The sequence below is a fragment of the Filicampus tigris genome, chromosome 5 (assembly GCF_054856515.1).
Source record: "Filicampus tigris isolate MCC_2025a chromosome 5, RoL_Ftig_1.0, whole genome shotgun sequence".
Taxonomy (NCBI): domain Eukaryota; kingdom Metazoa; phylum Chordata; class Actinopteri; order Syngnathiformes; family Syngnathidae; genus Filicampus; species Filicampus tigris.
Genome location: NC_141221.1, coordinates 8,984,472 through 9,004,399, shown reverse-complemented (window position 1 = coordinate 9,004,399; position 19,928 = coordinate 8,984,472). Strand labels below are relative to the sequence as shown.

Here is a 19,928-nt window from a genome sequence, read left to right as displayed (position 1 = left end):
AAGATGGATGTATCCAACAACTAGTTAGCCACAGCAAAAGGGTCTGAAAACTTGAGACAGAAGCCCCTTTTTTCCCCTGAGTTCACACAAAATTAGAGCTGTGACAGAAGATCTAGTAGCATTTATCTACATTTTGCCTTTGACAAAGATCCAAGGAAAGTGGATGTGTGTGCACTTTCACTTTCACACAGGGACACAGAAGATAATGTAATTAGATGTGACAGTCCAGCAACCGGTGTGACATATAAAATATGTACAGTGACTTTTTTTTTTTTTTACAAATAAGGGCAGAAGTGAGTGGTTAAAGTTCACATACCTCTGTGGCATTGTGTGCCATTCAATATAAAACTTTGATGACACTTTTGAAATCAAACGTATTTTGCTCTGAAGTATTCATAAAAATTACAGCAACGACAACTGGCTGCCATTCATTTTTAAATGGCCAAGTAGTCTGGGCCTAACCGTTCCCTTCATCTCAAGGCTTGCGATACAAATGGTGTCTCGTGTTTTGACCGACAAGAGGAGAAACACGGCGAGCGCCAAAAAGGCGGATAATATAAAGGCCTGGCCAGATAAAGTAATGGAGCTTAACTCTCGGCTCGCTCCTAAAAGGGATCATTTGTTGGGACACGTGCAAGACGTGAGTGGAGTATCCCAGCGTGCAGCCGCTGCTGTAGGCCAGCAACCTTCCGGGCCTGTGCCAAGCATCTGTGCAGGGTGCCTCCTCAGACCGAGGCTCACATCCAGCACCCTGTCTAACAGATACGTGCATTTCAAATGGATTATAGGCCAACCCTGGCACTGATAGCAACGGCCCCTTGAGGCGTCTTTTAAGCTTGTGTGGTGTCCGAACAAATGATCCTCTGCGCAATTTCCTGCGAGCAACAAAGGGGGGAAAATGAGGAGCGAAAAGGAGGGAGAAAGAACATCACACACACACAAAACAACAAAAGATTGATTACAGCGTCTTCGTGCTCTTATTTATCTTCAATGCCTGGTGGGAGACATTGAGAAATATAAAAGTTGCAGGACATAAAAGCAGCAGAAGTTGCGCATGAATGTCTGCGAGGCTTCTTCCCAGAGTTCTGATCTTTTGACAAAGAGGCCTACAATAAGAGATGATGAATACTAGAGTGTAGGAAGGACGAGACGAGAGCGGGACGGGGTTGAGTTTGCAGTCGGCAGGTGGTCCACGACTGCGCTGGGGTGGTGATGAAACGTGATGTAAAACCATTAGAAATGAATGCAGTCTCACATTCCTCAATGCCTGTATGCTGGTGAAAGTCATGCGGGGTACTTCACACCTCCTCCTGTGCCACATGATATTCAGAGCAAAGGGAGGAGCAAGGAGCTGTATGTGTGTGTCAGAACGGGGTTAACATTACTAGCATCCATTAAAGACGCAAATGATGAAGAGTGTACACCGTGTGCGTGCGTGTTTGTGTGCGTGCGTTTACCTCTTTGAGCTCCTTGGCCACATCCTTGAGGTCGCCCAGGATGGTCTCCAAATTGTCCACGATGGTCTTGATCTCCCTCTTCACTTGCACTTTGGACACTGCTCCCTCTGAGCCGTCGGCTGTCCCGGACATGCTTGACACTTCACGGCCGGCCTATTTCCACCAGCGTGTCCACCAGTGAAATCGTCTTCACGCCGCGCCGAGGACACTTTTTGGCCATGTCCACTCTCCCGTGTTGTTTTCTCCCACTCGCGCGCTTACATCGCAGTCAGCCCGGGCAGGACGGCTGTGGCTGCCAGGCGGCGAGCTAACGCCGTCCGCCACTGCGCATGCGCACTGGCGTGTGACAACAAACGTTTTGGTGTAAATATTGTGTCATAATGTCTACAAAAATGTCGACTTTGGTTATTTTACAATGCCCCCCTTTCCTTACATGACCAGTAAAATCAAGCCAAACATCCACGAAGAGCCTTTCAAGCGAAAGAGCGCCAAATTCAACATTTTGTTGACTAGACGAATGTGTTCGTTTAAAAAAAAGAACACCAAGAAAAAAAGAGATGAAGAAAAGCAGACCAAGCGCAGGAAGTTGACCGCATAGAAGAAACAACCTCGTTTGTTCTAATTATCCACAACCGTCGACTATTTTCGTCATAACAACACGCCCCTCTTTCACATTTGTCGTTGGCAAAATGTCCCCGGAAAGAAAAGTCAGCGCCGGTTAGGGTACTCCAGCTACGGTGCGCCGAGCCAGCCCGCTCCGTGTCATCGTATCTCCATCGCGGCTTCCTTGGAGAGTGTGACTGTGAAGCACCCGGGAGAGGAAGATGCTTTCTCGCTGCTCTTCCTCCTCCCTCCTCCTCATCTTCTTCTTCTTCTTCTACCTCATGCCCCTCGCTTGAGTTACCTACTGTGGTTGCCATTAACCAAATTAAAAAATAAATACATAAATAAATACATACATACATGAATAAATACATAAATAAATAAATACATTCATAGCTATTTAATTTTAATTTGCGCAGCCGCATAACTTAAACCCCAAATCAAGGTTCAGTTGCTCTAGTAGGCCTTTCTTGATATTGTTGTCGTCACATTTTACAGCACAAGCCATGGTCCTGCAGGGTGTTCACAGCACCAGATTGACCTCATTGCTCAAAGGTATAAAACAGAAGAAAGGTACAAAAGCTTTGAATATATCAGAGAACACAGAGAAGACAAGGATCCTCAAGTTTAAAAATATATTGCACAACAGTGACATTACTAAGGACTGGACATCTTTAAAAAAAATGTAAAAGACAAGGAAACTGGTCAGTGCGGCTGCCAAAGGCTGACAAAAACATTGACTGAACTGCAGGAAGTTGTGGTTTTGAAATTCAACATAACTTAAGTTTGACTTTATAATCATAATAACACAATGTTTGGGAAAAAATGTTTGTTCTTTTAAGGATTATAGTTTTTTTCCCCCCAAAAAAGTTGTTGTTTTTAATAGCAAAATTACGATTTATTATTATATTTCCATAAAAGAAAAACAGGCAACTTCTTAATTCCTATGGCTTTTAGGGAGAACCATCGTAGTTATCCTTAGTTGACGTTAGAATTGTAAGGGGTGATCGGAAAAAAAACCCTCCCCAAATAGTCTGAGAACCGATGCTTTATCTGACTATGCACGCGTATCTAAAACTGTGTCCATCTCAGTGACGTAAGGAACGGGTTAAGGACGTTCTTGTTTCTGATTGGTCCCGGCAGAGACCACCCCTCCCCATTGCGGAAGTGGAACTTGTCAAAGTTCACCCTGCTTGGAAAAGAACCGAAGTGTCAAGTGGTCCAGCTCTCGGAAGACAAGACTCACAGAACAACAGCGATGTCTTTGTCATTTGAGGGAAGAGTTGTGCTCGTCACCGGTGCCGGAGGAGGTAAAATTACCCTGGAAACATTAAAGTACTGTATATTAGCTCGACTGTCATCGATGCTAACTATTTAAGCTTCGGAATGATTATGATGGCAGAGTGTACTTTCTGTAAACATGTATTTGTCTTGTCTAAGCTCCTTATTTTATCTTGCTGCAACCTTACACGTGCTAACAAGGAATACGTCCCATATAGCTAAAACAGCACTTACAATGAATTAAACGCGAGTTTGTAGAAATTATACGAAACTATAGTTGTTAGAGAAATCCATCGACAGACATTTGCCTCCAGTCGCGGCCATACTGATCAAAGTACAGTCGATCCGTGTGTGTGAAAGGGCACATGCAGCAACACTAACTGACAACGTGAGTTTTGATTTGGTTAGAAAATAAGAAAAAAAAAACCTCATCTTTTCCTGTGCGCAGGTCTTGGGAAGGAATATGCACTGGCCTTTGCTGCAAGAGGAGCCTCTGTTGTAGGTAAATATAACCTCAGCTGTTATCCCCTTGAAATTCAAAAGGTTTAGAGTGACTTTATTGTGTAACTGGAAGAACAACGTGAATGTTGTATAAAGGAGTATTGGGGCCACATCAGTATTAGAATTCCTGCATAGGCGGTTTTATAGGGAGGCAAGGGGGGGCAGCTGCCACCTCCACCACAGGCCTTGCCATCCCTAAGCTATCAAAGCTAAATTCAAAATTTTATGGTAAATGTGCCTTATATTGTCTTCATAGTGCGTTTAAACGTTTTAACCACAAGTTTGGAGTTTGCTCTAATCCACGCCCCCCAGCCCCTGTCAAATATTTGCAATAAAAACGTTGTGTTAAAGTGTTATTGCATAACCTACTTCAACATTAAGCTATGTTATTCACATGACATGCATAAAACTTGACACGGGGTGCAGAAAATTAGCCCTGAATTGAAATGTGCGTGTATGCGTGCGAGTGCTTGCACATGTGCATACATGCATACATATATACGTGGATGCGTGTGTGTTGGGGTGATGGGGTTACAACCTCCGCACTCCAAACTTAACCTCCTGGTAAAACTGTCTCGATCCATCACTGAATCTGGGAACAAGGTCACCATGTTATGATGAAAAAAAACATAATGTTACAAGAAAAGGTTTAATGCTAAAAGAATCTGGTTATAATATAACAGGAAACAATTCTTTACAACTAAGAGTATTTCCTGGCAATAGTTAACAAGATACACAGCATGTACTATTCATGGTGGAGAAGTGTGCGTGGGTGTGTGTTAACAAGTTTTTTCTCATTCTCATTTTTTTTTTTTTATTTTTTTTATTTTTTTTTTTAGCTGTAATTGTTTTTGTCCCCCCCACAATTCATTCATTTTTTTAGCTGTAATTGTTTTTGTCCCTCCCCCCCACCCCCCCAGTAATTCATTTCAGTGTGGTCCGAATACTTGGAAATGTAGTGGATATAAAAAAAAAAAAAAAACTGCATACTAACAACAAAAACGATTTTGATAGATTAAGTAAAAATAACTGAGATAATGTGGTTGCACGTGTGTGCACTGTGCACACCCTCTTGGGAATGTAGCTGTGTTCAGAATTAACCAATCACATTTTAGAGTGCCTCCTATTAACCTCAAATAAAGCTTGGCTGTTCTCGCAGGCTTTAATTGATACATTTCTTAGTCTCATTTTTTAACTCATTCACTGCCATTGACGAATTGACTTGTCTCTTCACAGTCCAGCCATTCAGTCCCAGGAACTTGTTTATATTTTTTTTCAAATTGTTTCAAACGTTAGAGTAAAAGAGGGTCTGAAAATGTCTGGCAGTGAATGAGTTGATTAATACTACCCAAAAAAATGGTGTTTGAACAGGGGTGTGTAATAAGCTTTACAGTGCATTGGAAAAACCAAAACCAAAACACAGCTCAATTATTTTCGTTTTCCGAACACGCCATCAGCCTGGTGTCTTTTCTAGTATTTAACTATATAGCATACATGTAACTTGGCATGACGTCTTGCTGAGTGTGAAGTAACATCATTTTGTACCGTTCATGGCTAAGCTTGACTTGCGATCCCATGGCACAGCCTCAGCTTTAAGAGGATCAACGGTGTCACATTCTAGTGCATTGTATTGATTGACGGTGATTTAGGCGCAAGCCGTGGCCGTAAACGTCTTAAATAATAGTCGCTATCTACGATGAACTCGGCCTTGAACTGCGTGACGAGGCTTAGCGAAACGCTCCTAATCACCGGCGGAAAACTGCACTCATCGCCCATTTATTGCTAATCTTTTCCTCCTCTCGCTACATTCAAGTGAATGACCTTGGGGCAGACACCAAAGGGGGTGGAAAGAGTTCTGCGGCTGCCGATAAGGTTGTGGACGAGATAAAAGCCAAGGGAGGAAAAGCAGTGGCCAACTACGGTGAGAAGTTTTTGGCTCAGCCTCCATCTTGTCCTCTAGCTGTTTTCTCTTTTGTCACGTTACTCTCTATCTTCATGTTTGAGCGCTTGGTACACAGATTGTGTCCTTCACTTTACACATTTGATTTGTACCATAGAAATCAATTGGAATTGAATGAATCCGTTCCGTGATCAAATTGTCTCTAAGGCAAATTAGCGATTGGTAGACATTATTACTTCCTATGGGGGAGAAGATGGATATGTACGAACAAAATGGAGGTCAACTCGCATTAATGTATTCTGTTGGACCTTAAGCGCTCACACTGTATAAAGGGAGTTGGTCGTCGTGTGTGGATATAATTCACATGCATAATTTCCATGAAAAAGTTGAACCAATTGGAATGATGCATTGCAATCGATTATAGTGGCTATCGGAGGTAATTGGATTTTCCTTGTCTGTTGCGTATTCTTTTCATGAGCGCATTATTGTAACTGTCAGTTTTAATAGAAAATCACTCAGCTGGTTTTAAAGCTCCCCTTCCCGTCTTGGCCTTGCACGCTCACAGACTCTGTGGAAGATGGAGAGAAGCTCGTTCAAGCGGCGCTGGATGCGTTTGGAAGAATAGGTGAGTGCTAATCAATAGGCCAGAAGCGGCAGTGGAACAGGTGGGGATCAATAACATTAATCATGGATAGCCTGCTAATTTTTTTTATTTTTTTTTGGGTGGGAAGGGGGGGGGGGTGAGTCTGCTCCAGAGCTGTGCTTCGTTCAGTCTGGGCAAACTCTGGTGGTGGGATAGTCGTTTTTAATGTTTTTGTTTACGGCTCTGACAGCCCTCGCTTGCGTACCTACAAAATCTCTTATCTAATATCTTGTTTTTCAGATATTGTCGTAAACAATGCCGGGTAAGTCATTTTATGGTGGCAAAACAACTCTTCCATCACCGTCCCCGTTTAAAACCACTTTCTGTTTGGAAGGATCCTTCGTGACCGCTCATTCGTCAGGACAAGCGATTTGGATTGGGGTAAGGTCATGAAATGAATAAATACGCAAGGTGCCCGGTTTATTTATTTTTTTTGCTTAAAGTGCCTTTTACGCAAGGGGATCACAGGAATGCCTCCAACTAAAATATGTACATATAGTTTGGGATGTTGTGCATCCCTGGGAGCAATCACTTTGGATCTTAAATAAACTGTTGGAGAAATATAGCTTTAGGGAAAAAAAAAGTGGTTTTGTGGCACAACTTGATCCCAGTGCGGGGTAAATTGTGCCATTAGTCCGAAATCACTCGGGTAAATTGTGCCGTTGATAAATGAAGTAAAAAAAGATCATTTTAATCTCACAAACGGTAATGCTATTTAAAAGAAGACACGTTTAACACAAAAGTACTTGTTAAATGATTATTTAAAGTTTTAACTTTAACAAGGCCTAGCGCCACATGAACACACGGTCAGAACAAAATGAATATTCCAAAATGAGCACCTAAGTGCATCTGAATATCTTCTGGCCTACTACTGGACCTTCCACTTGTCAATGCTGCGGGGGAATGTGAACTTGTGCTCCTTCTAGCTGAACCACCAAGCCTATTTTTTTTCTTATCCATATATGTTTTTATGGTCATACTGCAGATCTTCATCTCCTTTCTAACCTGACATCTGGTCTTCCCCTGTTGCACCTCTTTCACTGCTCTTTCCAACTCCTCCAGAGGAGTTGAAACCCAGTCTGTCTTCCTTTTGTATCTGCGTGGCTTGATGGATTTTGGTCTAAATTTAAGAATGGCACTTAGTTTTATGGATCAAATGTAAGAATGCAATGTACAATAACAATTAAATACAATAAAGTAATATATAGTAAATAATCATAAGTTGTGGGAAGTGATGCCTTTGGCACAAATGACCCCTATCCCACCATTTTGAAAGAAATGCGTCCCCCAGCTGTTTTGAGCTAGCATCATGCTAACTGTAGACTCGGGATGTAGCTTACTAAACCACTCAAAAATATGTGAACTGTTTTCAATAATTGTTTAAACACAGCAATAAAAAAAAAAAAAACATCATAGAAATTTTACTTTGGAGGGCAAAAAAAAAATGTTTTTTTGAACTTAATGTGCTTACCTATGAAGCCATGTGTATCGCTTCTTTGCAGGATGAGCAAAATGGATGCCTCTTCAAAAATATGTGGGCACATGACCAACTTCTATGGTTTTCTAAATCGCAGGGGTGGCACTACTTGCCCCTTGGCACAAATGACCCCGCTCTCCCCTATACACTTATTTACGTTAAGCCCTCGCATGTGCGAGAGCCAACCGCCATTGCACTTTTCAGCAGCAGCAGTAAAACACAAAGACAATGAGCACACTCATTGTCACTTTTATGCCTGCAATTTGTTACAACGCATTTAAAAAGTGTCAAAATACATTTGGAGTGCGTTTCATTACCTTTAAGAATTTAATGAATGAATGGCCAATGTAGCGTTTAATTTCACGTTGTAGGAAATGTATGCGCATTTTAATTGAGTTTGTACTGTTAAGACAGTTTCAAATTGTTTCCAGACCTCATTCACAGAGTTCACCTGCGAGGCTCCTTCTTGGTGACCCGCGCCGCCTGGAACCACATGAAGAACCAAAAGTTTGGCAGGTAAGACGCGCTCGCGTGTGTTGGTGCACAACCGCTCTTCTTACAGAACGCGGCAGTGTAAAGACAAGACTCGAGCCAGTCTAGAGCCCGAGGTAGTAAAACATAAATCAGTTGCTTGATGCTCCCGAATATGGTGAGCTCAGCTGGCTTCGGTGTTACGAGAAAAAAAAGAATCTGCATAAAAGGCCCAGACAGCACATTAGATATGGATATGCAAATCAAAGCAGGAAAAAAAAAAATGGCTACACGGCTTTTAGGATTGACCTGGATAATTTGAATAGTCCTTTCAACTGAATCGGTGCTGATTCATGGTTTATAAAAAATTTTTTTAAAAAAATCAAGAAGTCTTGAACAATCAAGTTTCAATATCTAGTAGAAGAGTTTGTCATAATGGTTTGACCTCGGCTCCCTCGTCCCATCTTGTCACGCATCATTTTCAAACGTCCCCCCCGGTCGACTCCCATGTGATGGCTGCCATTATGCATTAACGCCACCTAGAATCATCATGACGGCTTCAGCCGCCGGCATCTACGGCAACTTCGGCCAAGCCAACTACAGCTCCGCCAAGCTGGGCCTGCTGGGCCTGTCCAACACGCTGGCCATTGAGGGACGCAAATACAACATCCACTGCAACACCGTCGCTCCCGTTGCCGGCTCACGTCTCACAGAGACCGTCATGCCTCCAGGTAAGGACCTTCAGTTAGTATCGCCGATCAAATGGAAAACAATCATATATCGGAACCGTTGGTTGAGGACCCCGTGTAACGGCCAAATTTCCACCGCTGCAAGGATATATAGCAATTGTCTATCGTTTCTTATGGGGAGAGTTAATTAGAAACGGAATTTGAGCCGGCTAGGCTGGTCCATTAATATAATATGATGATCCATGGTCACCATGGTAACAAGAGGGCTATGGCTCTTCTTTTTGCAAGCCAGCATGCCCATAAAATGAATGATTCTCAGGTACAACTTTTGCACGTTGACGTCAAGCTGCTTTTAAAATCAACAATTTCCAATTTGTTTATTGTCCTTGTACTGTGTCAGCCAGTCTGTTGTTGCTATCGCACAGCATAGTCACATGGCTCCATATGCTGGGTTTTAGCGCCGATAGCCAGATCATCTTTAATAAAGTCCTCTCGAGGCTTTACTAAATCTATGACTTTGAGAAAAGCCACCAATGCACAACTCCACACAGGGTGGCCCTAGCCAAGATTTGAACCCAGAACCTCTCAACTGTGAAGCAGATGTGCTAACAACACCGCTAGACTAAATTGATGGAAGAAATAGGCATGATCAAACATATGTTTTTTTCGGTATTTTTTATTACAGTTCCTTTGTGGTTTTAATTTATTTTTGGATTGGATAGCGCGCTCTTCAACTACTGTTCGGCAATGTTAGTGTTTTATTACAATATTAAAGTATAATAATACACAGTATTAACTCATTCACTGCCAAAGACGAATTTATTTGTCTTTTCACAGTCCAGCCGTTCAATCCCAGGAATTGATTTATATTTTTTTCAGCTTTTTTCAAACGTTTGGGTAAAAGAGGGTCTGGCAGTGAATGAGTTAAGTATATCGTCGCCTTCCTGTGCAAAACACTTAATGTCCAATTTTGGAAAAATGTTTTAATCTTCACGTTAATGCGACGTCTGTAACGCGGAAGCACCATTCACGTAAAAAAATAAGAAAATTGAAAAAAACGGACACCTGTTTTTCACGGGACAGCGACAATATTAAATGTACTTTTTAGGAATAACTCTTTATGAAGACCGAGGCCTGCTATGCTACTGTACGTTGGTTTTGATGGTGGTACTTTGTTTGAGAACCACCGCTAGAGACCATACATACTGTATGACTGAACACGTGGCCCTTCACAACAGTTAAATTTTTCCTTTTTTTTTTTTTTCGCGTGGTTGTGCATGACTAACTCCTAAAACGATGCCAATGATAATGTAGTTCGACAACTAGCTGCTATTTCTGTGCACTGCTCTGCCCTAAAATGTGTTGTTAGCTGTGCAGTGAAGTGATCCCTGCAGATGCGTCTTGAAACGAGGCTGCGGCTTCCGACCGTTTGTTTTATTTAGATCTGGTGGCGGCGCTGAAGCCGGAGTACGTGGCTCCCATGGTGCTGTGGCTCTGTCATGAACAATGCCAAGAAAACGGAGGACTCTTTGAGGTATTGCAGCGAGGTCTCACTCCCACCGATAAATGAAAGATGGCGCGAGCCTGTTCCAACGTTTCTATGATGAGTCATTTGCTTGCAGGTTGGTGCGGGCTGGATTGGCAAATGTGAGTCTTTTTGTTTTTAGTCCTGTCCCCATGCATCTGTTATTAATACGCCTCGAGCAAGCACCGCCGGTAGATTTGCGCTTGTCGGCATTTAAAAATGACCTCTTAATGTCCGCGTGTGTGTGTGTGTGTGTGTGTGCGCGCGTTCAGTGCGCTGGGAGCGAACTCAGGGCTGCATCACCAGACAGAGGAACCAGCCCATGACTCCCGAGGCTGTCAGGGACCAGTGGGACAAAGTTTGTGATTTTACAGACTCAACCAATCCCACTTCAGTACAAGGTCAGTGAATCTCTGGCACTAGCGACAGACGCTGGAAGGTTACAAGTTGAAACTATGGCACAAACAAACAAAATGGGGCAAAAAAGTGCCCCGCCACTGCTTCAATTCTGAAATGGTACATTGCTTGTAAAAGACATCCCCCCCCTCCCCCATTGTGACTATTCTATATAAGTGGCACCGATTTGGAATAGGTGGAGAAAGTCAACCCTGGACGATTTCCGCTTTCAGAAAAGTGGAGCGTTAACAGAGGCAACGATTTGTCCGGGACAGTGTGGAGTTGAACAACAGACACCCAATTATCATAAATGACTTTGGGATAAAGGCAGACTACGATTGTCAGGCAGTCAAAATCACTTGTGAAAGCAAGCGTTTTTCTGCTTTTTTGCCCACCCCGATTGCTGTATAGTTTAAACAGCACTGATACAGAATGGTGGAGTGAATTCTACCCGAGCAATTTTCTGCCTTGGGAAAAGCTGTATCTGGATTCTGCCTGTGTTTAAGGGAATACACAAAGCTGAGGCGGGAGGGGGACGTTCAAGCACCCACTCCTGAAAGTATTAAATCATACCAGATGCCGGGGCCGAAGGTCATCTAATTATTGCCGGATGCCGTTTTGCTGTGTGAAAACACTTCACTGGGTTATGTGTAAAAGTCACGAAGGGATAAATATGCTGCAGTGACCGTTATGATTCCGATGCACCCATTTTGTAAGGGCTCTGTATAGGAGGTTACGACTGTACTGAAATTATATGGCCCCAAAAAAAATTCATACTTTGTGTAATGAAAAAAGTCAACTCTCTTTTTTTCTTGATGGTGAAGAGTTTATGACAATTTTGTCTAAAGGTAATTGCAAGTTTCATTTACTAACTTCAATACTAAATAGAGGGCTGTGTGCCCTGCGACTGTCTAGCGACCATTTCAGGGCGTAGTCCGCCTTTCGCCCGAAGTACACCACCATGTACACGGTAAGCGGCGTTGAAAATGATATGACTACGAGATATAGCAGCTACCGGCCACTAGAATCTTTTCACAGTCAAACTCACAAAGAAAGGTTTGGCTCCGGGGCCTGATATCAACACTTTTTTTAAATTTTTGAGTGTCTGAATTGATTTGACCAAAAATTTGCGACAAAAACGGAATCGAGGAACCGGCTTGCATTATGTGAGGCTTGAATAATAGGCATGTCACTATATCCAAATGTCACGATACGATATCACGACATGAACCTCTCGATACGATAATTATCGCGATATTGTGGCGATATATTAAAAGGCCGCGATACTGTATAAAAGCTCACAATATTGTGTAAAAAAAAAAAAATCACAATGTTCTATAACAGCATTCGCAAAGAAATTGATGACCTACAATGACCGAACACCTAATATTGAGGCACTTACTTGTGTTATGTTCCTCTTTATCTGGCGATTAGTCTATCCATCCATAAACATCTATCCATCAATTATAGGTGGCCAAAAATTGCATCAAATTAAACTGCACTAATAAACTAACCACCAGAGGGTTGTGGAACCGCACAAATGGAAAACAACTTGGGCTTTTAAACAGATTTGCTGCTATTAATATTATGACATGACGACGATGATATATTGAGGCAACTTTAATATCGCGTTCGCATGTTATTGCCAATATTGTGACATCATGATTGAATTAATTGTAACTACAAGGTACAATGTGGTTGTCTTTGGCCCTACATGTAGTCGATGGCTAGTCGTAGCCTCGTACAAAAACTCCCCCCAGTGGCATACCTGTCTGATAGCAGACAGCAGTGTAATGATAGATTCTAGTAGAGTTCCGTCAGGCAGGCGAGGAATAGCAGGGTGAAACTTCTCAAGTTGAGAAGTGAAAGATCTGAATCGCTATTGGCAGTGGTGGAAGTGAACAGCTGATTAACTGCCAACGGCTAGCTGTATAGCATATTGGTAGACACTCATGTTTTATAGCAAATCTGCCCATGTATCGCAGTCTAAAATGTAATCAAATGGATGGTAGGAAAGTAGTAATTGGTGTAAGTAGGTAAGTGGAAACATTACGCCAACACCAGTGTGTTGTGCAAAATCGAAACCCAAGTGTTTGCGAGCCACTCATCAGTATTCCTCCTGAGCTTGCCTCCAGTAGAGTGAGACAATCTGCGGTTAGAGGTCAAGAAAAGCGGAGGGAAAAACAAGTCGAGGTGACGAGTGTTTGGAGTGAGTCACACATAATTATTGTTGTAATAATCATTTAGCGTTATTTCTCCCCGCCTCCTCCATCCCGCTCAGTCGTGCGCCGGCAACGAGGACGGCGCCGTTTGCGTCGAAGCGCTCGGGGGCGGTGGCCCCGACGGGAGCTAGCCGCTCTCATTAGCATGGCTTTGTGCTGCCTCCTCATTTGTAGCATATTACCGAACCTTGTTGCTATAACTACCTGCCAACAGGCGACGACGGCCCTCCTTCAGCTCTTGCTTGTGAGATTTATTTATTTTTTGTTCTATTTCCTAGTGGCGCTGAAATGTTTCATCGCATCGATTTTAATCATTGCGCAGAGCAAAAAAAAAAAGAAAAAAAGGCTAGCGCGCCTTGATTTAAGAAATGTTGGAATTGGTCCAACTCAGATTGTGTTTACTCCCATAAAACACAATGTTTGATGATAATAATCATTAGTCCACCATCTGATTTGGAAACACCCCTTGTGTGTAATACGTTGAAGTTGAATCTTTATTGAAGTACAGTCACATTTTCCGATATTTATCACCGTGGTTGTGTTCAAACTGTAGGTAACATTTCGAGTGTCCTTCTATTGCAGCCTGTGCAATAACGACGCTGTCTAATCGGCATTTTCATATGCCACACCTGTGAGGTGGATGCATTATATCAGTGAAAAAGTGCTCAATCGGTTTACGCAGATTTGTGTCCATTATTTGTGAGGAAAAAAAAAGCCCTTTTGTGAACACAGAAAAAAATATAGATTGTTGCGTTAAGATTATGATGGGAGTAAAACCAAAAGTGTTGCGTTTATATGTTTTTATTTTTTGGACTGCGTGACCGTCGGGTGTCTCAAAAAGACGCTGCAATACAATAAATGTACATAAGGTCACCAGTATTTTTCAGCAGAAATCATTTTCAGACGTGTTTTTTTATTTATTACGTCTTACCTGCCCAAACAAAATCCACGGATCGGTGAATTTGCAAAGATTCACTATAGTATCAACCCAGATTTGAATTATGACATTCTGGGTACTCGTCTTACTGCCTGTCGGACGTCCGACCATGAGTGCCATCGCACTTCTGACACGATTTGTCACAGAACTGAGAATACTAGTCGCCTTAACCCGGATTTGCTCACCCGTTTGCAGAATCTCTTCAGTCGGTTGTGAGCGTACTGTCCAAGGTGGAGTCGGCACGTGATGTTGCCGCCGGCCTGACCTCTGCCCCTGTTGCATCCTCCAATTCTGCCGGCAACCCTGTGAGTAGACGCATATAACGAGCCTTAAGCGCCAATGCCGCTTCAGAGTTGTACAAACTTTGCAGCACATTAAAATGATCCATTTCGAGATGAATGGAAATGTTTCTAATTTTGAGCTTTCATCGATGGTCGAATTCATAATGCCTATTTGATTGTATAGATAAGCAGTGTGTGTGCGGCCAAGCACATTAATGACTCATTACTGGGATCCAATATGTAACACGGAGCTGAAAGGCAGCGCGTGCCCCAATGCCTGCACTCCACGGCGGTCTTAATTAAACCGGGGCAGTCAGCGCTTCGGAGCGCCTGTCATGCGGCCGCTGGTCACCATTGTGCAAAGCGGGAGCGGTGGCATCCGTCGACCTGAACAAAAAGCCGTGACGGCGGCCGGTAGTGAGACTAACGAAGTAGCAGTTGTCGGCGGAGGGGTTCACGGGAAGCCCGGTTTGATAATCAGTTGAATTCAAAAGAGCCTTTTTGGTGAAGGCGCCAAAAGACGGGAGGAAAAAAAAAAAAAAAAAAAAATGCATCGCTGTCTTGCAACTAGGCATCTAAGCGTCTCTTGTCTTTGTGTTAAGACCGCGGCAGTGGGACAAAAACTTGCCGCGACAACGTTCAGCTTCTCGCACACGCAGTGCATCCTGTACGCGCTTGGCGTGGGCATGTCCACCAAGGACCCCGACCACCTCAGGTGTGTGATGACAGCTACTTAGATGATGTATTCAATGAAACATTGTAGTACCGTATTGTTTTCTCCAGGTTCCTGTACGAAGGCCATCCGGACTTTAGCTGCCTCCCAACCTTCGGGGTCATTCCTGCCCAGGCAGCCATGATGGACGGCGGCCTGAGCTCGTTGCCCGGACTCAACATTGACTTCACACAGGTGACGAAAACACATTGTACCACTAGTGGGATTTTCACATTCTTGGGTCATACAAATGTAAAAAGTAATATTAAAATATTATTAGTTAAAGAAAGTCAACCCCTAAAATTTGTTTTGCAAGAATATGTTCTATGCAGGCCCACTAGTCTAAACACGGCATTCTGATTAATATTGCGTTCGTGGAATATGAGTTAAGCGGTAAAATCCACCCGTTTTTGTGCATCTCAAGGGGCGGCCATTTTGCCACTTGCTGTTGACTGAAAATAACATCACAGTTGCTCAGGGCTCAGCTAATAACCAATCATGGCTCAGTTTCAGAAAATAGGTGAACCGTGATTGGTCGTTACCTGAGCCCTGGGTACTTGTGATGTCATTTTCAGTCAACAGAAAGTGACAAAATGACCACCCCGAGATGGCTAAAAACGGGTGGCTTTTGCTGCTTAACTCATATTTCAGAAATGCAGGATGTCATGTTTACACTAGCGAAGGTGCATAGAGCATATACATAGTGCAAAGAATATTTTTGGGTTGACTTCCTCTTTAAAACGCTAAAATTCATTTAACATTAGAAAGGCTTATAACGCAAAGGTGATTAGCATCCCAAATTTTTCTAACATACTTAGCTGTCACACAAGTGTAAAAAGTCATTATCCATAGGTTTAAAAAAAAAAATGCAAAATTTAATTACTGATGCTCACTGAACTAAGCGCTTATGAGGTATGATGGTGGATTGAATGGTTTTTTTTCTTCTTTTTTTTCCCACATTTTTCCCCCCAGTCCTCAATTGAGGCTTTACACCTGCCTATTTTTTTTCAAACTATCAGTGTTGACATTTTTTTTGATCGTGTATGTACTATGTCATGCATCAGGTGTTACATGGCGAGCAGTATCTCGAGCTCTACAAACCTCTTCCCACCTCCGGTACGCAACACTCAACATAAGCCTGAACCCTCCAAAAAGTCAAATGTTTGATATGATGAACTTTTTTTTTTTTTTTTTTTTTTACTTGAAGGACAACTGACTTCGGAGGCCACCGTTGCAGACGTGCTGGACAAAGGCTCCGGGGCGGTCATCCTCCTCGACGGTGAGAGCAGGTCCTCCCCCGATTGTGCTCCTTACTGCTCCTAAAAGTCCTTCCCCTCCTTTCTCAGTGAACACATACAGCGGCAACGAGCTGCTCTGCTTCAACCAGTTCTCTGTGTTTGTGGTCGGCGCCGGAGGCTTCGGAGGGAAAAGGACATCAGAGAAAGCCAAAGTGTGTTAAGTTCAGTGCCTTTATGACAACGCAATAAGACGTGAGGAATATTAATGGCGCTTCCTGCTGTGTTGGATGAACCCTGCAGCTTCTTGTGCCGCCACCTCAGCGAGCTCCAGACGCAGTGCTGGTTGATTCCACCACTAATGACCAGGTGAGGAAGAAACAAATCAAATGTGAAAAGAATCGTCAGTGATTCCCAGGCCTTGTTATTGTAGATGTCTCCTGTACTATGATTTATGATTCTCATCTCTTTCCTCCCAGGCAGCCTTGTACCGTCTGAGTGGGGACTGGAACCCCCTCCACATTGACCCCAGCTTTGCTGCCATGGGAGGCAAGAACTGAATTGCTTTGACATGAAAAGGAGATACTTTTTTTTTTTGGGACAGTAAGGCAGTTCCTAACATGTCTTTTGTCAAAATACACCAAAGATCAGAATTCTCCTGTCTGGCTGAAATTAGTCTGTATTTAGGGGGTCCTTTTTCCTTTCACTCATTTAGTACCAGGCTTTTTCAGATTCACTGTGAAATGACCGATCGGGATAGAATGAGTCAATTGCGAGTCATAAAGCCAAGCGGCTCATGTTGTAATTTTTGTTCAGGCTTCCAGTCACCCATCCTGCACGGCTTGTGCTCGTTTGGCTTTGCAGCGAGACACGTCCTCAAGCGGTTTGCTGGCAACGACCCCTCCAGATTCAAGGCCATCAAGGTTTCTAGTATTGATTTCACTCACTTTTGCTGGAAATCAGAGTAACTCACAACACTGAGAGTTTTGGATTCTTTTTTTTGCTTAATAAAATAGTGTGGTCTAATAAAGCACAACGGGTAATCTTCGGGTTATGACGCAATTTGTATGCAAGTCATAACATGGGGATGTCTATTGATGACAGATGGTAACCCAGCAGTCATTTTTAATGTATGGCCTGGATGTGGCGGGAACTAAGAGAGTGTGATCATGTATTCTAAAAAAAAATAATAATTTTCTGTTATCTATCAAGCAAATTCGTCAAATTCTTCCCTTACCGTTTTTAAAGCTTAGTTCTGTGCCCCTTCACAGGTCCGCTTTGTGAAGCCAGTGATGCCGGGTCAGTCTCTGCAGACGGAGATGTGGAAGGAAGGCAGCAGAGTTCACATTCAGTGTAAAGTCAGTATGCATCATTCCAGTCCAAACACTTTCAGTACGTCAGTCAGATTCTTACTTGCTCTTTGGTCTCGTCCAGGTAAAGGAGACGGGCGCCGTGGTGCTTGCGGGCGCTTACGTCGATTTACATGAAACGGCCGAGACTTCTCCCGGTCTTCCACAGGTGTGTATGTGTGAATCTTCACCTCTTTTAAAAGGAGCTCACAACTTTAAAGGTCCTCTTTGGATGGTATAGGCGGGGGCGGGCCTTCGGAGCGATCTGGTGTTCGCAGAGATCGGCCGCCGCATCCAAGAGTCTGGCGGCGAGCTGGTTAAGAAGGTCAACGCCGTCTTCGGCTGGGAAATCACGAAGGACGGCAAGAACGCCGCGGATTGGAGTGAGTGCACTTGCACACACGGCCGGTCCTAATTAAGTGCTTCAAACAATTCCGGTTTGAAAACGGGACTTCTGGTCGTCCTCTAGCAATCGATCTGAAGAACGGTAGCGGTGCGCTACAGCGCGGTGCCTACGGCGGGAAGACGGACGTGACGTTCACAGCGTCAGATGATGACTTCATGGAGATAGTGCAAGACAAACTCAACCCTCAGAAGGTAGAAATGAGCAGAGTGCGTGGTACCTTGACATATTTACGAGTAGGGCCCGAAGATAAGGATTTTATTTTTTTCAGACCACTTCTGATATTTGACAGAAAAAAATTCTGATGAACTATTAAATTAAAGAGGAAGTCAACCCAAGCACATTTTTCAAGAATATGTTCTAAAAGCTTATTTAAAAAAAAAAAAAAATATATATATATATATATAATGAAGAAAACTTACTTTTTGGTCCCAGTTAGGGATGCAACATGGATATGTCATCATCCCACTACACATTGTCTTCAAAAACCAATACGAATCATTCAGCTCCTGTATTAAACCATTTCTCGTGTTTCGCATTTAGTTTTGAAACGGCAAAGTCGGCTTTGAAAGTATTGTGCTTTCATGTAGCAGCAAGGCTACTCTCCAGAAATAATGAACCTTTGCGGTGAAGTCTGTCTCCTCCAAGAGACCTTTGTGTACATGTGAGTGAAAGTAACCAATTTGTAAAGACTTCTTGCATTCATCACATCAGATAAAAAGCCAGTCGTTGGCTCTTTCAAGACCAAAGCACTCGCGGGTAATCAATGGACGTCATTTGATATCGCCGCAGCATTTCATCTGTTTTGGGCGAGCGCCGAATTTATAACCCGGTCACGGCGCTCCATATTGATCATTGTTTTGCGGGTAAGGAGGGTCTTTTCCAGCAGCTCCTACAGTCAAAGGAGCGACCGGGGAAAGATAGTCTGTGGATCTTTGAAAAGGCTGTCCACAGCTTCAGCTGCCTAGTTACAGACATTTCCTCCAAATATGAAATGTTTCTTTTTCTCTGCTATACAGGCATTCTTCTCAGGCAAGCTCAAGATTCGAGGGAACGTCATGCTGGGTCAGAAGCTGGAGGTCATCCTGAAGGATCACGCCAGGCTGTGAGTGCCTCCTACAAGAGCCGACCCATCCACTTTGTTCCATTTACCTTGTTAATCAACACCCCATACACAGCCGGTGGCAGAATTTGTTACCCGCTATGAAATGCTAAATACAAAACCTTACTGTAATGGAACGCTTATAAAAATACTCATAATATATAGTAATAAATCCGCTCATAAATTAATATGGGCCTCTGAGGACTTCATAAAATGATTCCCCATCCCTGATGTAAACTTATTTCCTGAAGGTGGTTGCCTGGTTAAAATAATGACCTGTCGGTTAGCTGAGATCCATATCGATTAAGTCAGAAAATATGTGTAATTGAACTTGTTACTCCCTTTAGACTGATTCACCCCGTTTGTCCGACCTTGACGTGCCATTACAATGTCATGTACTGATTCCCAAGCAGACTTAAATCCATTTTTTTCTTCCTCTGGAAGCACACTAAGCGCTGACAGAAATGGATTTGTGAAAGTGGTCCTAACAGGAATTGAACCAACTGTACAGAAATGTTTCTACAAATGTGATGTTTTCTCTTCTAATCAATGCTAATGTGGACATTCAGTAGTACTGTTTGCTCTTCTAATAAAATAAAGACTTGAAGCTTAGCTTATTCTGCTCTCATGTCATTAATAAGCAGCATGGTGATAGTGATTAGCAAATCTTTCACAGTTGAGAGGTTCTTCCCTGCGCAGAGTAGTGTTTTTACAAAACGGTTCACGAAGATTCGGGACGCACTT

General features: G+C 43.0%; 2 protein-coding genes across 2 annotated transcripts in view; one reads left to right on the top strand and one right to left on the bottom strand.

Moving 5' to 3' along the window:
* Positions 1-3,947, bottom strand: part of prr16 (proline rich 16) — a 23,915-nt gene extending 19,968 nt beyond the window's left edge. The window contains exon 1 of the mRNA XM_086030354.1: positions 1,458-3,947. Within this exon, the coding sequence (XP_085886480.1) occupies positions 1,458-1,589 (132 nt within the window). The 5' untranslated portion in view covers positions 1,590-3,947. The remainder of the gene's footprint in view (positions 1-1,457) is intronic.
* On the top strand, positions 3,209-19,796 carry hsd17b4 (hydroxysteroid (17-beta) dehydrogenase 4). The gene is made up of 25 exons (XM_086030353.1): positions 3,209-3,370; positions 3,790-3,843; positions 5,656-5,763; positions 6,308-6,367; positions 6,626-6,647; positions 6,720-6,766; positions 8,294-8,378; positions 8,877-9,064; positions 10,465-10,556; positions 10,645-10,669; positions 10,820-10,948; positions 14,298-14,407; positions 14,986-15,098; positions 15,167-15,290; positions 16,160-16,211; positions 16,303-16,374; positions 16,442-16,545; positions 16,634-16,699; positions 16,810-16,879; positions 17,147-17,253; positions 17,602-17,688; positions 17,765-17,848; positions 17,921-18,062; positions 18,149-18,276; positions 19,102-19,796. The coding sequence occupies exons 1-25, from the start codon at positions 3,319-3,321 to the stop codon at positions 19,189-19,191; spliced, it is 2,211 nt and encodes a 736-aa protein (XP_085886479.1). The 5' UTR covers positions 3,209-3,318; the 3' UTR covers positions 19,192-19,796.
* Positions 19,797-19,928: the final 132 nt, after the last annotated feature.